The sequence below is a fragment of the Marmota flaviventris genome, chromosome 8 (genome assembly GCF_047511675.1).
Source record: "Marmota flaviventris isolate mMarFla1 chromosome 8, mMarFla1.hap1, whole genome shotgun sequence".
In the NCBI taxonomy this organism is placed as follows: domain Eukaryota; kingdom Metazoa; phylum Chordata; class Mammalia; order Rodentia; family Sciuridae; genus Marmota; species Marmota flaviventris.
Genome location: NC_092505.1, coordinates 76,830,458 through 76,851,577, shown reverse-complemented (window position 1 = coordinate 76,851,577; position 21,120 = coordinate 76,830,458). Strand labels below are relative to the sequence as shown.

At 34.8% G+C, this 21,120-nt stretch overlaps 1 protein-coding gene across 7 annotated transcripts in view; it reads right to left on the bottom strand.

Annotated features, from left to right (window-relative positions):
• Positions 1 to 21,120, bottom strand: part of Senp7 (SUMO specific peptidase 7) — a 177,301-nt gene that overhangs the window by 100,242 nt on the left and 55,939 nt on the right. For 4 of the 7 annotated variants that reach the window (XM_071615396.1, XM_071615397.1, XM_027943177.2 and 1 more), the window contains one exon: positions 7,114 to 7,311. The exons of 2 other annotated variants lie outside the window; for them this stretch is intronic. In XM_071615396.1, coding sequence (XP_071471497.1) covers positions 7,114 to 7,311 — 198 coding nt within the window. Of the gene's footprint in view, positions 1 to 7,113; positions 7,312 to 12,594; positions 12,689 to 21,120 lie in introns of all 7 variants that reach the window. One more of the 7 variants, XM_071615400.1, reaches the window with a different exon arrangement.

Sequence of the window (21,120 nt, the reverse complement as noted above, 5' to 3'; positions counted from 1 at the left end):
ATTATCTCTTTTTAAATACTTGGCTATAGCATAATTTAAATATGTTTTAAAATGTTGAGTTCCTAAAATAAGCTTTTTCTCTAAAAGAGGGGACTTAGAGTCAATAGAAGATTAGGCCTAAACAAAGTGTTGAAAATAATTTATCAGTTAAGATTAAACCAGCAAGGAAAGGGAACATTTGGAATTCTTTTCTGAATAATAAACGATCATCCAATTCTTGTATGGTTTGTTTTACTACTAAATTTGAAACAAGAAAAAGAAAAAAGAACCAGAGACGTTCCAAGTTAAACAAAGAGCTAAAAGTTTCTTCCTAGAAGAGAAAAAAAATTTCAAAATTCAACCAAAAATCATTTGAAAAGATTATATACCAAGCTGCAGTAGAAGGTACATCCATAAAGGTCCCGCGAGGACGCTGAAATTATCAGAAGTTTCAAGACACTATCTCAGCATGTCCATGAAAACACTCTTACTTTGTAAAAAGATGTCAAAGGAAAAACTTAAATAATAAGTTGAACATTTAAAGGTTAATGAATTAAGTAACACATAAAATATGTAGTAAAGTGTAATTCTTTTTGTTAATGAGAAATAGTAAAGTTCAGCCAGATTAAGTGGTGCAATGCCTGTAATCCCAGAAGCTCAGGAAGCTGAGGCAGGAGGATCATGAGCTCAAAGCCAGCTTCAGCAACTTAGTGAGGCTCTAAGCAATTCAGCAAGACTCTATCTATAAATAAAATATTTTTTAAAAGGTCTGGAAATGTGGCTCAGTGGTAAACTGCCCCTGAGTTCAGCCCTAGTACCAAAAAAGAAAAAGAAAAAGTTAAAAATGTAGAAGAGTAAAAATGTAAAGAGAAGCAGTATGGCACAAAATTAAGAGCAAGGACTTTGGAGCCAGAGAAGCACTGGTGCAAATTCTGATTTGGTAAAATAACTATTTTACCACCTAAGTAAGTTACTTAGCATAATTGCTGCCTCCTAGCATAGATCACTTCATCCCTAAAATGGGAAAAATAACATCTACTTTACACAGTTGAGATTAAACAGCAGGTTTAAAACAATTAGCACAACTCCTGGCACATATTAGATTAGTAACAAATGGAAACACTAATTTTCATATTATTGAAGTCTTACTCAACCTTTTAAAAACAACCCTTTCAAATAATAATTAACTGTTACAATTTATTATGTTCTACAATATTTATCAAAATATATTTATAAAAAGTGTACAATAAGCTGGGGGCAGTGGCACACACCTGTAACCCCAGTGACTAAGGAAGTTAAGGCAGGAAGATCTAAGTTCAAGGCCAAGCTCAGCAACTTAGCAAAGCCCTAAGCAACCTAGCAAGATCTTATCTCAAAATAAAAAATAAAAAGGGCTGGGAATGTTGTACACTAGTAAAGAAAGTGTCTCTGGATTAAATCTCCAGTACCTGCCCCCCAGAAGTATAGAAGTGAACAATGACTATAATATATTCAGTTCTTCATAACACACAACCATAGCCCAAATACCTTATATCGCCTATTGACAACATATCTAATATAGGTACCTCAAAGGAACAAAGAGTGACAACCTTAGAGAATACAAATCTATAAAGTGATAATTATACTCATAGTTCCAAAACTGTCTTTTGGAATACAACTATGTAAATTAGCATTGCCAAGGATATTCTAGGGCTGGCTAGCATGTCAAAAATTCCAAATTTTCCCAAGAAATTGAAGTAAATAAATGTATATACTTCATCTCTCATATTATTTCAATCTGAAAATTTTTCCTCAGGGTGTAAACAGTGTCAGTAAGTAATATAAAATACAATTTGTTTAACTCTATTTACTAATATGATGAAACAACACTTCAAAATATCTTAAATATACTAAACCAAAGAAGAAAGAAATTTTGAAATGCAGTGAGAAATAGCAGAAATGATGTTGGCCTGAAAATAATTCCATTTTCTAATTGTGCCTCTTTATGCTTTTTCTCTCAAACTGTACCCTGCTTAAGTAGCAAGCTAACCATGATTTAGGTAATTTAATAAATGGAGGAAACTTTGAAAAACTAGTAAGAGCTATTAATATGCAACTTCATTCCAAGAGTAGTTTTTAAAAGGAAAAAAGATAATAATTATATCTGCTAATGAAGCTGTAATATAATAAAACATTATAAGAGCTGGAGATGTAGCTCAATGGTAGACCACTAGCTTAGCATGCATGAGGCACTGAGTTCGATCTCCAGTACCATAAAAAAAAATACAATATTAATTTAGTTTCATTTTGCTATAATTATACATAGATGATTTTCTAAAATTGTGATTTATGGCATTTTAATAGGGTTCTCATAAATGTATTCTTACTTCAAAATATACCTTCTAAATCAAAACATTAAGGTTCGTAGGGAAAGGATTTAATTTCTGGATAATTTTTTAAAAGATATTCACAGTTTTCTAAATTAGCTAATTTTCCTTGTACCAACTAAATCTTAAATGAACAGATTAGCACTCACCTAGAATATTACTGGCTTAAGAAATATCATAAGGGAATAGGAATATCATACTATTAAAAAAGTTTTCCATTTTAGTACTAGAATATGGTTTGGGGTTTTTAAACTGGGGGAGCGGGGTAAGTTTTGGTTTTGTTGGAATTTTGTTTTTAACCAGAGATTGAATCCAGGGTTGCTTACCTACTGAGCCACATCCCCAGTCCTTTTAATTTTTTATTTTGAGACAAGGTCTGGCAAAGTTGCTCAGGGCCTTACTAAACTTCTGAGGCTGACCTCAAACTTAATCCTTCTGCCTCAGCCTCCCAATTCTGCTGGAATTACAGGCCTGTGCCACAATACCCAGCTGGAATATATAATTTTGTAAACATATGTAAATTTCACACACATGTATATTTAAAGAAAAACAATAAATTCATTTTTACATTTAGAAAAATTACAAATAGCAGGAACTAACTCTTTTAATGATATTTAAATACATTGCATATGAATATAATATGTTCATATTTCTCTAACAATCTCTGGTGCCAACTGATGAAAGCAGAAGAAACATAGTTTACTTCTTCAGAAGCCTTGTATATTATGTCCCTAATGGGATATAGATTTTAAAATGTCTGGAAATTTTATTCCAGGAAAATAGATGAAGACAAGACCTATAGTTAAATGTATTAAAGCTTCCTTTAGCTGGGCACAGTGGTACACACGGGTAATCTCAGCAACTTGGGAGGCTGAAGCAGGAGAATTACAAATTTGAGGCCAGCCTCAGAAACTTGGATAGAAAAGAATAAAAATAATGTTTTCAATGTAAAACAAGTTAAGTTTAGGATATCTGGACCATAGTTAAGATGTCTGAACTAGTTGAGGCCCTAAATAACAGTCAAATTCTTCTCAAAAATAAAACACAAAAAGGCCTGGAAATGTAACTCCGTAGTAAAGCACCCCTGGATTCAATCCCTAATACCAAATAAAACAAAAACTTCCTGTATTGAGTATTTAGTATGAGCCTACTATTATATTAGGAACAAAGAAAAATAAGAAATAAAATATAGTCCTTACCCTTATGAAGTTCATTGTTAGAGAAACTAAATATCACAATATAGTGTGATGAATGCTGATATATGAAGAGGGTTTTTAGCAAGACAAAGAGATCAAATATAATTATGGAAGACAGACTCAAGGGGGGCTCTCAAGAGACGTGTGAGTTCAATGTTTAAAACCAAGAGAAACCAGTAAAAAGGAAAAGGAGATTATTTGTAAGAGAAAAACAGAATGCATAAAATAGCATTATATGTTCAATGAACGACCAATAGTTCCCTAAGTCTGAATTACTCTGTAAATGTAGAATAGTGGAAAGACACAAAGCTAGATACAGATAGGCAAAGGGGAATCATCACAAGGACCTGTGAACCAAGCTAACTAGTTTGAACTTTATCTTGAAGGTTACATGGAATCACAGAAAAATGTTAAACCATCGAGTCACGAGTAAGACCTGATTTTTAGAATGAATACTTAGACAAAGACAAAAGGAATATGCCAAGAAGAAAAAGTATGCACAGGAAGCCTCATCTATTTAATGTTATAGTAACAACAGCACAAAGTTATTAGGACTTGAGCTGAGGTACTGGCAGTAAAGATGAAGAAATTATTTCAAGATGAATTTAGAAGAAAAAAACAACCCGAGGTAAATAACTAGATATAAGGGTAAGAAAAAAAATTTAAAAAAGACAATTCCCAAGTTCTAATTTGCAGAACTGGGTATACAAGCAAGGCATTCACTCAAATAGTAAGGGGATAGAAGAGAATAAAATAATGTTTTCAATGTAAAACAAGCTAAGTTTAGGATATCTGGATTGTAGTTAAGATATCTGGACTAACTGAATGCTAGTAACTAAACAGGAAAAAAAATTAAAATCTTATTAGGGCTCTTTACTTCATGTAATATGTAAATTTCACAAACACATAATTTAGAGGCTAACAATTCCTTATGGGAAAAACTATTCTTCAGAGAGAATGGAACACCACACTCTTTTAATTGAAAAAAGAACAGTAATGGGATAAAAGAATTGAAATATGTGTAGTCATTTGCAGAAGAATTAAAGCTTCCTTTCAAAAGAGTCAAAGATATGATCATTCTTTTAACTAGCTCCTTTATTACATCTGTCAGCACAGTTTGGGATTAGTTCTCCTGTACAAAGTGGGTAAACTGCTAAAATCCAGTAGAATGAGAGCAAGATGCTTCAAACATACTTATATTAAACTATCTTTAAGGTTCACAGTATTTTAGAAAGCTAGCTCTACATTAGGAAAGATCTAGTAGGGGAAGTCTTATTAAACTTTTTTTGGTTTTACCCTTATTTAGCAAGTTTAGAAGTTTTGATAAAAGTGCTACTTTTATTTAAAATAACTGTTCAAAATTAACAATCTTTTCCACTTAAAACACTTATATACTGTCATCCAGATTAAAGTTCATATATTATTAAGCACTGTCTAGTCAATAGCAGATTTTTCTAATTGAAAATAAAGTGCCTCCCCCAAAAAATATTTATCTAAGAGCTAAAAACAAATGGAGATATACAGTTTTTGTTGGTTTTTTTGTTTGTTTGTATGGTATTAGAGATTGAACTCAGGCACACCTGACCACAGAGCCACATTCCCCAGCCCCATTTTTGTATTTTATTTAGAGCAGGGTCTCACTAAGTTGTTTAGCATCTCACTTTTGCTGTTGTTGACTTTGAACTCAAGATCCTCCTGCCTCAGCCTCCCAAGTCACTGGGATTACAGGCATGTGCCACCACGCCTAGCAAGATATATTAAAAATATTATTTTATAGATCACAAATTCCTAGAGTTACTTCCTTGTGTTTAGCTCAAAATTCCACATACAATCTTTTTAGAAAACCACAAGCAAAACTGGTCTTCTTAGTTTTCAAAATTAAACTGAATATTTACTACTAAAGCCTGGAAGTGGTATTTTTAAATCATATCCATTTTTTAAATGCATGTAAAATACAAGAAAGTTCAAAAAATCAAAGGTAGTGAGGATTCAGATAAAATAACATTTAAAGGTATGTTAAAGATGCAGAAAACAGGCAGGTGTGGCAGGTGCTGTCATTAATACCAGACCATTAAAGAGCTGCTGGGGCTGAATGGTCATGGGGAAGCCAAGTAGATCCAATCTTTTGATGCACAGACACAGCAGCTGCTGAAGACAGCACTCAAAGGTGAACAACATGCCCATGATGGCCCTAATGAACCCCATCTATGATTGTCTCTTCCAGCTGGCCCAGCCTGCAGTCTAAGCAAGGAGAAGGTAGACTGCTTGGTGCTGCAGCTGTACTGGGTTGGGAAGCAGCTGGAGAAGATGAACGGGCAGTGAGTGCATGAATGAGTTCCTGCTTCCAAAAGGCCTTAGCTCCCTGGCCCAGCTACTGCTGCTAGAGATCATTGAGTTCTGGGAGGCTGGCTGGAAGACCACGCCAGCTGCCCACAAATATTACTACAGTGAGGTTTCTGACTAGGTCTGGGTCAGTGCTTTCTCACTGCAGCAACGGTCTTTACTACACCCTCCTCCAAAGATGGCAAGACAGCTGCCTCTTCCAAGGCTTTCCCTTTCTAGACTTCCACATCTCCCCACTTATGTCATGGTCCTCCCTTCCCTTCCCTCACTCAGAGGTTGGTGGGAGCACCAAACAGATCTGTTCTGTCTCGCTCAAGATTGACCCCCTTTCCCCACAGCTCAATAAGCCTTTTTCCCACCACCTTCCACCTGGCCAGTCAGAGAAAAGCAACTCCTAACTAGTGCACCCTACAATAATTGGTGCAACATTACCTTAGAGATTGGTGGGGGTACCAAACAGATCTGTTCTGCCCCGCTCAAGATTGACCCCCTTTCCCCACAGCTCAATAAGCCTTTTTCCCACCACCTTCCACCTGGCCAAAGAAGAGCAACTCCTAACTAGTGCACCCTACAATAATTGGTGCAACATTACCTCAGTGCCTCAGTTTCCCCCTCTGTGAAACGGTTAACCACAGCCATCAGTAAGATGCTTTGGGAAGCTGAGGAGCGCAGAAAGAGTACAGCTCACTTCAGAAACTGCTTTTTATACTTTTGTAAAAAAAAAACATAGTGGAAACAAGCCAATATCCTCCGATAAGTTTTAATAAATGGTAGTTCTTATATAATGTGTTACACTAGTTCAGATTAAAGATTTTCTAAAAACTCATTTCTGACAAAAAAAAGGATATTTTTGAAAACAAGAAATAGATATATACACATTTGTGTGTATATATCTTATATGTAAACAAATGTATGTGTGTATATATCTTCGTTTTATATTGTAATATAATATACTAAAACAATATATACATGAATTAAATTATTATAAATAAGTTAAATGTTCTAAGGATATTCATTTTTAAATATAACTCCATGTCAATCGATTTAGTGAAGTACAGAACCAACATCTAAATGAAGATTCAAAGTTTCAAGATTTGCTTTAGACCAGGGCATACCTGTATATGCAGATCTTCTTCCATATTATTTCCAACAATCATATTTTTAAGAGTATTGGATTTATATTATTTCAAATGTGGTAAGTTGAACAAAATCAATACTGAACAACATACCTTTCAGATAAATTAAGGCTTTGATGAAGAGGTTCTAATTTGTGACATGTCTCTATGCTGTCAACAGATGTCGAAGTCAATGAATCTGATTGTACCTTGTTGGCATCATATAAATTAGCATCGTTTCTAGGTAGGGTCTTTGTGAATTTTCGTCCTAAATCCGTCCATAGAACATTCGTCAACATAACTTTGAGTTGCCTGTTACACACATAAATAATTAATACATTCCACACTAAACATTGTATAATACATGAATTTATCACAAATTATTAATATATTAATCTTTGGAAATCTAAATCTCAGATTTTTAAGCAATTAATTATAGTAGCAAATAGTGTTAAGTTAAAAAAAAAACCCTAACCATTCTCAAATACATATTAAAAAGTATGGCTACTTCATTTAAATTGGGATTTTCACCAGAATTCTGACAGGCAAACTATAATTGTGGTCACACATGTGTAAGCTGTTGAATTCCTGACAACCCATCCATACTTATTCACATTGCTAGTAAAAGGACAATATACATCTGTAAATCTCAACACAAATGCAACCACTTTCTGGCTAAAAATTTGTTTTTATTTTAGCAGAAAACATTATAAAAACTAGGGGAAAATAATACATCATCTACAGCCTACATAGTCTTAAGATATAGATTTCATTTTACCTTTTTTCTAAAATGGGTAATTTTTAAAAAATTTTTATTATTAGTTGTTCAAAACATTACATAGTTCTTGACATATCATATTTCATACATTTGATTCAAGTGGGTTATGAACTCCCATTTTTACCCGGTATACAGACTGCAGAATCACATCGGTTACACATCCACTTTTTTACATACTGCCATACCAGTGTCTGTTGTGTTCTGTTGCCTATCCTATCCTCTACTATCCCCCCCTCCCCTCCCTTCCCCTCCCATCTTCTCTCTCTACCCCATCTACTGTAATTCATTTCTCCTCCTTGTTTTTTTCCCCCTTTCCCCTCACTTCCTCTTATATGTAATGTTGTAGAACAATGAGGGTCTCCTTCCATTTCCATGCAATTTCCCTTCTCCCTCCCTTTCTCTCCCCCCTCTCCTCCCTGTTTGATGTTAATCTTCTTCTCATGCTCTTCCTCCCTGCTCTGTTCTTAGTTGTTCTCCTTATATCAAAGAAGACATTTGGCATTAGTTTTTTAGGGATTGGCTAGCTTCACTTAGCATAATATGCTCTAGTGCCATCTAAAATGGGTAAATTTAAAACCTTTATTATGCCAATCTCAAAAGGAAGCCTGATGAATACAAGCCGTTTCAGGGATCTGCCTTATCACATATGCAATATGATACGACACAATATGTCTTTGTGGTGACAGTATTTGAAAAAGTATGCTCAGTTCTGGAACCATGAAATATAGTTTGTGAGTGATGTAAACAGGCTAATAGTGGACTTTAAACAATGTCAAATAAGAAACAACTGAAATAACCAGATATTTAATCAGAAATTTTATTCCCTAGTAAGCAGTTTTAGGCACTTTTTGTTTGTTTATTTAACAAACACAAGAATATTAAGAAACAGCAAGCAAAATTCTCATGTATTTTCAAGAAAAACAAATCATCTGTTCACAACATGTACTTGAGATTATATTCCCAAATCATCTAGGAAGAGAGGGGAATAAATTCTAAGGAGAACTTCTACAGAATGCATTGAAACTTCAAACATGTAGAATTAAGGGGGGGAAAAGGCTAAGCTATAAGGAATAAAGAGATGAGTAACACCTCTATGAATTAATAATACTTCATGCAACAAATATTTATTGAACACCTTCAAGCAAAACAATTGTGCTAGTAAGACCTAGAATCAGCAATAAACAAGATAGCATTCTCGCTTTTATGGAGCTTACATTCCAGAGAATAACTCAATTCATATTTAATTACAACTGTGATAAGTGATATGAAGGAGAAGTTCAAATGCTACACCTCTTCAAATCAGGAAAGGTTTTACTTAGAACATGGCCCTAAAGCTAATGTGTTAAAGAAGGCTAAGCACTCTCCAAAGGAAACAGGTGGAAAATGGAAAAAAGACCAAAAAAAGGGACAAAACACAAATGTTCTGAGTAAAGCTTTTAGGAAAATTAAAACAATTTACCCAGCTCAAGGGCTTAGAGTGAAAAGAAAACGTGTATGAGATAAGAATGGCAATTAGGCAGGACACAGTGGACCATATTAAGTATTTGAGACTTTATATGAACAATAATAGAAATTCACTAGTTTTTAGAAGTAAGATCAGAACTGCATTTTTAAAAGTCCATTTTGATCTTTTACAGACAATGAAATGAAAGCACTAAGGAGAAACGGGAATAAAAATGAATTCAAAGAGAGAATTGCTTACTTCATCAGAGGCACTTTAATGGAACTGTAGAAACAAAACCAGAAGACAGTGGGATAAGTAAATGAGAAAGGCAGTGAGGGATACAGCAAATGTAGATATTAAGAAATATGGCTGTGAAATAGTGAGATAGGACAAGAGCTGAAGATGTGGTATACAGGAAAGGGATTTTAGCTTGTTACTGGTTGGTTAGTTGGTTAATTTGAAATAGGAAAGATCTACATAAGTTTAATCATTTATAGGAAGAGGTTAATGAAGTAGGAAAAGTTGAAGATATAGGAGACAGAATAATTCCCACAATAAGATTCTTAAGAAACAGTATAAAAACAGTTAATATTTACTGACCATGTTAATATATATCTAGCACTTTGCTAAGCATTTTACACTGATTGATTCATTTACTACTACTCTCTGAGATAATTCTTTCACAGTTGAGGTGACTGGGTAAACAACAGAAAAAGAAATGGTGAAAATAAAATCCACAACCACTCCCAACTCCACTGCCAGTATATTTCACTGCTCTTCTATAGTGGTTTATGAGAGAAGGGGCACTCCTTTCCATCTTCTAGGGAGTAGAAGCAAACAGACCATTTCCTAAAAGTGATATGAAAGGTAACAGAATATAGGTTTGAGAAGAGAAACTGTTTCAAATAATCATTGTGAAGATGGGGAATACAAGTTTACTAGAGAGGCACAAAAGACTGTCTTATACTTAAGGAATTCCACTGAGATTAATAATCAAGAATTAATAATGCTACATATATACTGTTTCTTTTGTTTTGCCAGCAGTACCTAGTCACTTTGATGTCAGCACAATGCAAATAATGCACTGAGTTTATAGATGATTACTCACTGCTAAGGAAATGGCACTAATGATGGGGAGATCATCTTAACCAAGTGATCAAACACAGAACCATCAACACTGAGACAGTCATACACTATGTGTCCCCTGATATGCACAATAAGAAGTACATCAGGGGATGGGGTTGTGGCTCAGCGGTAGAGCACTCACCTAGCACATGCTTAGCATCACTTAAAAATAAAATAAAGGTATTATGTCCAACTACAACTAAAACAAGGTATTTTTAAAAAGAAGAAATATATTAACTATGAAGTATCCTTGCCAAAAAATATAAAAGAATCACAAAAATATTGAAAATACAGAAAGTAAGACATTCTATAAGAAAACTGACTTGAACTCTTCAAAACTCAATGACATGGGATTAGGGGACATAGCTCAGAGGCAGAATGCTTACTTGGCACGTGTGAGACCCTGGGTTTATTCCCCAGCTAAGGCAAAAAAAAAAAAAACCTCCATATCAGAGTCAAAAGCGGCAATGGGGGTGCAAAGAAACAGGCAGGAGTTGTTCCAAACTGACACTAATGGGGCATCATAACAAAATACAATGCATGAATCTCAATTTGATCCTAGATGTAATAAAAGACATTTTGAGGACATTTAGGGAGTTCCGACTGTGGACTTCATAGTAGATGATGATATGAAATTATTGTTAATTTCCTTGATAGTGTATTATGGTTGTTATGTCAGAATGTCCTTGTTTTGTGGAGTTGGGAATGTAAGTTCAAGTATGTAGAAGTAAAATGCTTGATGAAGTTGCATGATGTCTGCAACTTACTTTCAAATGATTCCCCCCAAAATGTATATGTATGTTTATGCATATGTACATGTATACATGTATGTATGTGATACCAATTTATACATATGTGTAAAAGATTCAGAGATGCCTAATATGGCAACATGTTAACAAATGGAGAAACTAGATGAGAGATATATGTGTTCAGTGCACTCTCGATTAAACAATTCTATGTCTGGAGTCCTAAATGAAGGCAAATATGAAATACAGGAGTAAAAACTTATGCACAAAACACTGATCACAGTATTATTTATCAGAGAAGTAAACAAAACTGGGATGTAGCTCAGTGATCAACACTTGCTTATCACGCACAAGGACTTGGGTTGGATCCCCAAACAGTGAAAAGAAAAGGAAAAAAAAAAAAAAAAAAAAAACTAAACACAACCTTAAATGCCTAGCAACAAAAGAATGGCTCAGTAAATCACGATAAATTCACTTAACAGAACGTTACTTGGTATCTAAAAGTCTCCTATCTTAAATTTTAAGGGTTGCTAGTTGTGTTCTACTTTTTATTTCTGTTTTCTATATTAAGCAAATACTATATATATAAAGCAAAATATTTTTTAAGGATTAGTAAATAGTTCATGCTAACCTAGTATATACTATCGATTGACTAGTGGAATGAGTAGATATTTTACACAGGTAAAATTAGACTATATTAAGTTTTATGAATGCACAAATTAAAATTCTAAATAACCAAATAAAAATATATGTAAAACTTTAAGAGCATATAAAGGTACTTTTAGTCTAATGGAAAAATGAAATGACCCAATTACTCAATTATTATGGAAATTATTCAAATAGTAAACTTTTTAATAATTTTAAATAAGAAAATACTCAATTGGAAAAAACATTCTTTATTCACTCATCCAAATAAAAATTTACATTAGAAAATGACAAATCAGAGCTGGGGTTGTGGCTCAGTCATAGAGTGCTCCCCTAGTATGCCCGGGGCCCTGGGTTCGATCCTTAGCACCACATAAAAATAAATAAATAAAACAAAGGTATTGTGTCCAACTACAACTAAAAAATAAATATTAAAAAAAAGAAAATGACACATCATTGGTAATTTCACTGATTATTCTAACAGTGAAACTCTAAGTGAGAAGGGCAATTTAGCATCTTCGGGGAAATATTTATTTCATGTTCTAAATAATATTTATTTCATGTTTGAAATACTACTATTTGGTTAATAAAACATTGTACAGCAGAAGTTACAGTCTTTTTTCCTCAAATAATTAAGGTTAAAAAATTTTTAATTTTTACAACATCTACAAAATTTCATTGGATATTACAATAGAAACTTAAGATTTTATTCTTAAGAACAGCATTCACTCCAGGCAAAATATAATCTAAACTTAGCATTTAAGATTACACATTTTGGTGGCAATACTATCAAAAAGTACTTAGAGATACATACTTAGTAAGCAGTACTATTCAGAAAAATAAAAGTAACTACTTGCTTGAAAGTGGAAGTTTCCAATTAAGGCTATTCCTTGCAGGCAGTGTGACTACAAAGGTACATAAGAACTTCTGGGGTAGTTTTCTAATTGGTACCTGAAAAATGGTTAAATGAATATACATGTCTTATAAAAATATATTAAAGATAATAAGTAATTCATTTAACTGCTTACCTTTATTCATTTTTTTTTTGGTAAATTATATATTTGTCAGTAAAGGACACATAAACAGACTCAACAACATGTGTACCATTCCCATTATTTGTCCCTGGCTTTCTTAGGATCATCTAATTGGCCATTTATTAAAAGGTATCTCTGTAAACTCTCTAAATCATTTCATCTCATTTAATTGCATTTATAAGGAAAATGATCCATTTATTCAGATTCTTCCAAATAAGCATTCTTAGAAAATAAGAAATGTACTATATCTCCTCCTTAGCACTATTTTATATATGTGAAAATCTATAATTGCAGGAAAATTCAGTATAACTACATTAGAAAAAATCAGGTTTCAGGGGCTGGGGTTGTGGCTCAGTGGTATAGCGCTTGCCTAGCATGTGTGAAGCACTGGGTTCAATTCTCAGCACCACATATAACAGTAAATAAATAAATAAATAAATAGTCCATCAATAAGTCACAAAAATATTTTTAAAAAAGAAAAGAAAAAAAATCAGGTTTCTTTTTGCCTATGAATAAAACGAACATGAATTATTTTTCTACAAAAGTTCAAATTTTGTTAAGTTTTTCAACAAAGTAATTTATATTTATATTCAATGTATGTATAATTATGACATAATTACATTACTTGGCTATCTGAGTTCATAAATCAGATAAAAACTTTTTTAAGACCTGGAGACCTACTTTTTTACTCTGGAAACACAGTTGGGATTAAATCATTGTTTTCATTTCTTTTTTTCATAATTTTGCTTGAAGTACTTTTTTACCTTCAAAAATGGGCAATAAAAATTGGCTACTTTACAGAAAAGACTTATGAAAGGACAATATGCACACATAAAAAAATGTTATTAATCTTATTTTTCTGTCATTCAAAATAAAGGGTTCTGTTTTATTCTGTTCTTAAAGGGAGGACACCAGTAATCCCAGCAACTCGGGAGGCTGAGGCAGGATGGTTGCAAGTTCAAAGCCAGGCTTAAAAATTAAGTGAGGCCCTGAGCAACCTAGTGAGACCCTATTTCAAAATAAAAAGGGTTGATGATGTGGTTCGGTGGTTAAGCACCCCTAGGTTCAATTCTTGGCATTCAAAAAAACAAAAACAAAAAACAAAAGAGAGAAAAAAAGAGTCTACACTTTTGAGACAATAAATAGGCCAATACATGAGAAGATACTCAATATCAGTCATTAGGCAAATGCAATTAAAACCACAATGAAATATACTACTACCAATTTAGAAAGAATGAAGATAAAAGAGACCAACAAGGTATGTGTGGGCAGAGGTGTAGAGTAACTGAAACTCTCCTACATTGTTTGTGTGAATGTAATATAACACAATCACTTTGGAAGACAACTTGTCAGTTTCTTACAAAGTTAAAAATGCACTTACCATATGACCCAGCGATCCAACTCCTAGATATCCAAAAGAAATAAAAATACGTCCGCAAAAGCACTTGTATATGAACAGGTACAGAGAGTTTTATTCTTAAAATCTCAAAACTGGAAACAACCCAGTGTCCATAAAAATGTAAATGGATAAAATACAATGTTTTCATACAATGAAATATTAATCAGTAATAAAAAATGAACTACTTATACATACAACAACAACATGGACAAACCTCCAAAATATTATGCTTAAAGAAAGATGCCATACACAAAGATTAAACATACTATATGTTTCCATATATTTGCCACTCAGAAAAGATAAACCTAATCTACAGTGACATATAGTAACCAGTGACTGCATGGGATTGTGGTGAAGGGGGTGTCTTGGGGGAACAAATGGGAAGGAGAACATGAAAAGTCTTTCAGGCATTAGTTATGTTCCACAGACTGTAGTGGTGGTGATGTTACCACAGAGTACACATCTATTAAAACTCATCAGAATGTACAAGTAAAATGCATGTTTTGGGATTCATGATGGCTGAACAGAGACACCAGAATACACCTCTTCCTCCACAAAGAAGAACCAAAGTAACAAGTACAGAACTGCATTTTGAGGTGAGTGAATGTGAGAAAACACTGGAACCTTGTAAGAGTTAAAGCCCAGTAAAGATAGCACAGAAAGGAAAAAAAAAAAAAAAAACACTGCTACCTGCCACCCCAACTCCACAGACAACTCTTCATAAAGGTAAGGATGAAAGGGAGAGTCGCGGCAAACTCTATTAGTGTGGATGCTGGTATCCTAGCTACTGAAAAGTTCCACAGTCCTCAAAAGCTTATGGTCCACCTAGACAAGTAAAATAAAATGTGTATAGCAGCTTGCTTTGTAAAAGAACCTCACATCATATTACAGTGAACCCCTAAGCTGCTGCAGCCAGGAGCCATTCTGAGAAATGAGTTACTGTATTAATTCATGCTGCACTAGGGGTTCAGAAACCACTGCATATTCCTATCTCTGGGACTCCACAGATATTCCACTACACTGACTGACTTGGAAGATAGCTACCTGGGACCAAACTTAACCCAGCAGAGTGAGTGACTCAAGACCTCTGGGGACAGGCATGGTGGAACACGCCTGTAATCCCAGCAGCTCAGGATGCTGAGGCAGGAGGATTGTGAGTTCAAAGGCAGCCTCAGCAACAGCGAAGCACTAAGCATCTCAGTGAGACCCTGTCTCTAAATAAAATACAAAACAGGGCTTGGGATGTGGCTCAACAGTTGAGTGCCCCTGAGTTCAATCCCCTGTAAAAAAAAAAGAAAAGAAAAAAAAAGACCTCTGGGACCTATGCTGTAAGAAACAGGTAGTTGCGACAGATGAGAAGAGAAGGTGCAGCTCTCAAGAACCAGGAGATCAGGGTGCTTTCTTGCCTTCTGAGAAAAAGGGCATGGCCAGCCATGTGTACCGACAGCTGGGTATAGACTTGCACCAGTGCCAGGACTGGATGCAGACATGCAGGCACACACACAGTTCCTGCCAGCCCTCCTGACTGTCATTCTTAGATGCCTGTTGCTGACAGGGCAGGAGGAAACACTGTTTGTTCCTGCTGCTCCATCCACAGGGATGTATGCAGAAAGCTCTGAGCTGTTCTGCAGCTCTGGAATCATCAGGCACTAGGAACATGAGGCCAAAGCAAACCAATAGGAACTGTGCCATGCCTCCAGTCACAGCCTCATTCTAAGTTCTATACTGCAACTGAAGGGGTCTAAGCTAAAAATACACAGTTCCAGTCATCATCTCACCCCCAAGCATGCATTGCCACATACAAGGCTGAGAGAAAAACCAGTAGTGGCAGTCACCAACCAGGCCCCAAGCATACACTGCCACCAAAGCAACAAAGACAAACACCAAGTTCCCACTACCACCACATCTATTTGTTCCACACCCTCATCCAGTCCCAGCACCTCATCTGACTACTCTTTGATGTCAGGGCTAGGTGTGAATTCCACAGAGAGGAGATGCTCCAATTCCCATCATCACATCTGCCCATGAAGTATCTTGACCTGCACCACTGACTAGCTAGAAGAAAAGTGCGTTAGGGGGGCTGGGGATGTGGCTCAAGCGGTAGCGCGCTCGCCTGGCATGCGTGCGACCCGGGCTCGATCCTCAGCACCACATACAAACGAAGATGTTGTGTCCGCCGAAAACCAAAAAATAAATATTAAAATTCTCTCTCTCTCTCTCTCTCTCTCTCCCTCCCTCCCTCACTCTCTCTTAAAAAAAATAAAAGAAAAGTGCGTTAGGACCCTCACCATAAACGGAGCTGCCTGTGCCAGAGAACCTTTCCAGTAGAAGAGTTACTGTCAACAATGCCTCAGGAAACCCCTATCACCCCACACCCTCTGTTGTCTGTACACCTGCCTGAGATGCTGTAGTTTCCTCACTCTTGAATGGCCCACAGAGACAGCAGATCTTTCCAACTAACCACAGAACATACCATGCCCAAAGTCATTCATCATAGTCAAAGAAGCTATGGGGAAACAACACTATGACATTCAACTGGAAACAAAGTCAACACTATAAAACAAATGAATACCCCAAGATACCTCTTCAGAAGAAAGTCACTTACTAAAAAAGCTGTCACCATCCCCCGGCGAAAAAAGGCTATCCCATAAAAGTGACAGAGATAACTGATATACCAAATCTCAATGTAGGACATAAAAAATATTTTAAAAAAAGATACTGTGACTCCCCCAAAGGAGAATAAATCCCTAGAAACAGATCCCCAAATTAATCAATAGAGACAAAATATTTTATAAAAAATTGTTTTTAATGATTAAAGAAGGGCTGGGGTTGTGGCTCAGCGGTAGAGCACGCACCTAGCATGTACGAAGCACTGGGTTCGATCCTCAGCACCATAAAAAATAAATAAACAAATGAAAATAAAGGTATTGTGTCTAACTACAAGTAAAATGTATGTGTGTATGTGTGCATGCATGCATGTGTGTGTGTGTATATATACACACACCTTTAAAAAATGATTAAAGAAAAGCTCAATGAGATCCAAAATAAAACGTATAAATAATTTAAAAAATAATTCAGGATATAAATGACCTTTATATCCTGAATATATAACATTAAACAAGGAATATCTGCCCTTTGGGGACTACCCAAAAGAGAAAAAAAAGGTAAGGCCATAGAAAACAGAAAAGTTCCCTAATAATTTCAGAAAAGATATAGACATCCAAATATAGAAGACTTACAGTAAGAACTGGTCTCAAAATTTAAGAATCAAAATTAAAAAAAAATTAAAAGGGGCTGGGATGCATGTAGCTGGCATTTCCAAGTGCCAAGACCCAGAACAACAACAACAACAAAAGTATAATTGTTTCTTTTCAGTAACTACTTTAAAAGACAATGGATTAAACTCATCAATATAAAGACAGTTTAGCAGACTGGACAAAAACATATGATCCAATTACATGATGTCTATAAGGCTCTCATTTTTTAAAATTTGTGTATGATACATTTTTACAATATATGTAGAACCTGGAAGGGCAATGTAAAGACTAGTTAAAGTCACAGATTAATCAAACAAATAATAAGTTTTTTTTATAATGCAAGGAAAGGGCTGGTACACAGTGGTGGATCACTTGCCTCACACATGTGAGACACTGGGTTCGATCCTCAACACCACATAAAAAGTAAATAAATAAAGGTTTTGTATCCATCTACAACTAAAAATACTTTTTTAAAAATGCAAGGAAAAAGAGTTCATAGAGAGACCTATGGAACAAAAAACAATCTAATGGAATAACAAAAATTCAACGTGGATTAAATAAATTATTGATGACAATGATAATTATTCATGCTTCTTATTATTGAGCACTTACGTTATACTAGGCAATGTACTAAGTAAGCACTTACCTGGGGACTGAAATCAGGGATGCTCTACCACTGAACTACATTCCCAACTCTTTTTTTCTTTCTCTTTTCTTTTTTTTCTTTTTTTTTTTTATTTTAACACAGGATCTGTCTAAATTGCCAAGACTGGCCTCAAACTTGTGATCCTACTGCCTCAGTCTCCAGAGGTAACTGGGATTATAGGCATGTGCCACCATTCCCAGCTCTTATTTTTTTTAAATTAAGTACCAATCGAATTAAAAAGATGAAGATCATATAATGTTTATCTTGGACACAATGGGATGAAGTTACAAATCAATAACAGGAGGAAAATTGTAAAATCCACAAACCTATGTAAATCAAACAACACAGTGTTAACCCATGTATCAAAGTTGTAATTACAAGGGAAATTAGAAAATACTTAGAGACTAATGAAAACAAAAATATAACATACCAACACATGGGACACAGCAAAGAGTGTTAAGGTAAAATTTATTATCATAAATACATACATACATTCTTTTCTTTTGGGGGGCAGGTACCAGGGATTGAACTCAGGGACACTCAACCACTGAGCCACATCCCTAGACCTATTTTGTATTTTATTTAGAAACAGGGTCTCACTGAGTTACATATATTCTTATTTCCTAAAATATAAGAAAGAGGCCAGGTGCAATGGTGCACGCCTGTAATCCCAGCAACTCAGGAGGCTGAGGCAGGAGGATTCCAAGTTCAAAGTCGGCCTCAGCAACTTAGCGAGGCCCTAAGCAACTTAGTGAGACCTGTCTCTAAATAAAATATTAAAAAGAGCTGGGGATGTGGCTCAGTGATTAAGTGTCCCAGGGTTCAATTCCTAGAACCAAAAGGAAAATGAGAAAGAGACTGGGTGTAGGTAAGTAGTAGAGTACATACTTACCATATCTCTAAGTCCCTAGGTTCAAACCCTAACACACAAAAAAAGGAAAACAATAAAAGAGGGAGGGAGGAAAGAATGTAAGGTGGAAGGGAAGGACGGAGAACCGATCACCAAACTCAAATTGACAACGTAACTCTACAACTTAATGAACCAAGTAAAGAGAAATGAACTAATCCCAAAAGTAGCAAAAAGAAGGAAATATAGGGACTGGGGTTGTGGCTCAGAGGTAGAGCGCTCGCCTACCATGCATGAGGCACCGGGTTCGATCCTCAGCACCACATAAAAATAAAAGATATTGTGTCCACCTATAATTAAAAAATAAATATTAAAAAAGAAGGAAATATAAAGATTTGAGCAAAATTAAATGAGAGAAAATAAATAAAACCAACTGTTGGTTCTTTGAAAAGGTCAACAAGGTGACAAAATAATTGGGCGAGGTTGTACACGCCTCTAATCCCAGCAGCTCTGGAAGCTGAGACTGGAGGATCAAGAGTTCAAAGAAAGCCTCAACAACAGCAAGGTGCTAAGCAACTCAGAGAGACCCTAGCTCTAAATAAAATACAAAATAGGACTGGGGATGTGGCTCAGTGGTACAATGCCCCTGAGCTCAATTCCAGGTACAAAAAAAAAAACCAAAAGTTCAGCTAGATAGGGTAAGAAATAAGAAATAAAAAGAAAATACTCCAATAATTTTTTTAAAAAAGAGTGAGAACATTACTACTGATGCTACTGAAATTTAGAAGATTTAAAGAGAGAACTATGACAACAAACTGGATAAGCAAGAAGAAACAGAACTGCACAGAAACACAAAACCTACCAAGACTGAATCACAAAAAAAATTAAAACTGTGAACAGTCTATAATTAGCAAAGCAACTGAATCACTAACCAAAAGCCTCCTGACAAAAATTCTGAACCTAATGGCTTCGTTGGTGAATTATACCAAACAATAAAGACAAATTATTGCCTGTCCTTTCTCAAACTTATTCAAAAAATCAAACTGAAATAAAATTCTTTCTATAAGGTCAACATGGCCCTGATAGCAAAGCCAGCTAAATATACTAAAAGAAAATTTTTTAAAAAAACAATATCACTTCTGAACACTAAGGCAAAAATCCTCAACACAATACTAGCAAACCACAGTTTGTTATATATTTTATAAAAAAGTAAAAGAGGAGTTCAAAAGTTTGCAAAACAAACAAAATGATAAATATTTAAGGAGACAATACTATCTAAGCTGACTTGATCATTACACATTGTATACATGTATTGAATTATCACATTGTACCCACTTGAATCTAATGTATGAAATACGATATGTCAAGAGCTTTGTAATGTTTTGAACAACCAATAAAAAAAAAGAATTATCACATTGTACCCTATTTTGTCAAGAATTAAAGCCAATGTTCCTCATACTATTTCATAAAGCAAAAGGGAAAGGAACTCTTCCAAACTCATTCTACCAAACCAGTATTACTCTGCTACCAAAACTGGACAAAGACACACACACAAAAAGAAAACTATAGACCCATATCAATGACAAACATAGATGCAAAAATCCTCAATAAAAATAAAATATTTGCAAAGTGAATTAAAGTTCACATTAAAAAAAGACCATACACCATGATCAGGTTGGTTTCATTCCAGAGGTGCAGAATGACTCAATATAGACAAGTCAATAAACATATCGCATAAATAGAATCAAGGACAAAAAAAACCACATGATCATTTCAAAAGATGCCAAAAAAGCCTTTGATAAATTCTACATTCCATCATAATAAAATTCTTGAACAAATTAGGTATAAAAAGATCATACTTCAACATATAAAGGATATATATATATATATATATATATATATATACACACACACATATATATATTTATATAATAAACACATAACCCATATCATACTGAATAGGGGAAAACTGAAAGCATTTTCTCTAAAATCAGAAAAAAAAAGGCAAGGGTTCCACTCTCAACACTCTTATTCAACATAGTACTTGAAACTATAGGTAGAGCAACTGGGAAATAAAAGGTATGCAAACAGGAAAAGAAAAAGTAGAATTACCCCTGTTTGCAGATTATATGATTCTATACTTAGAAAGCCTTAAAGACTCCATACCAAAGACTGTTAAAACTGGTAAGAAAAATACAGC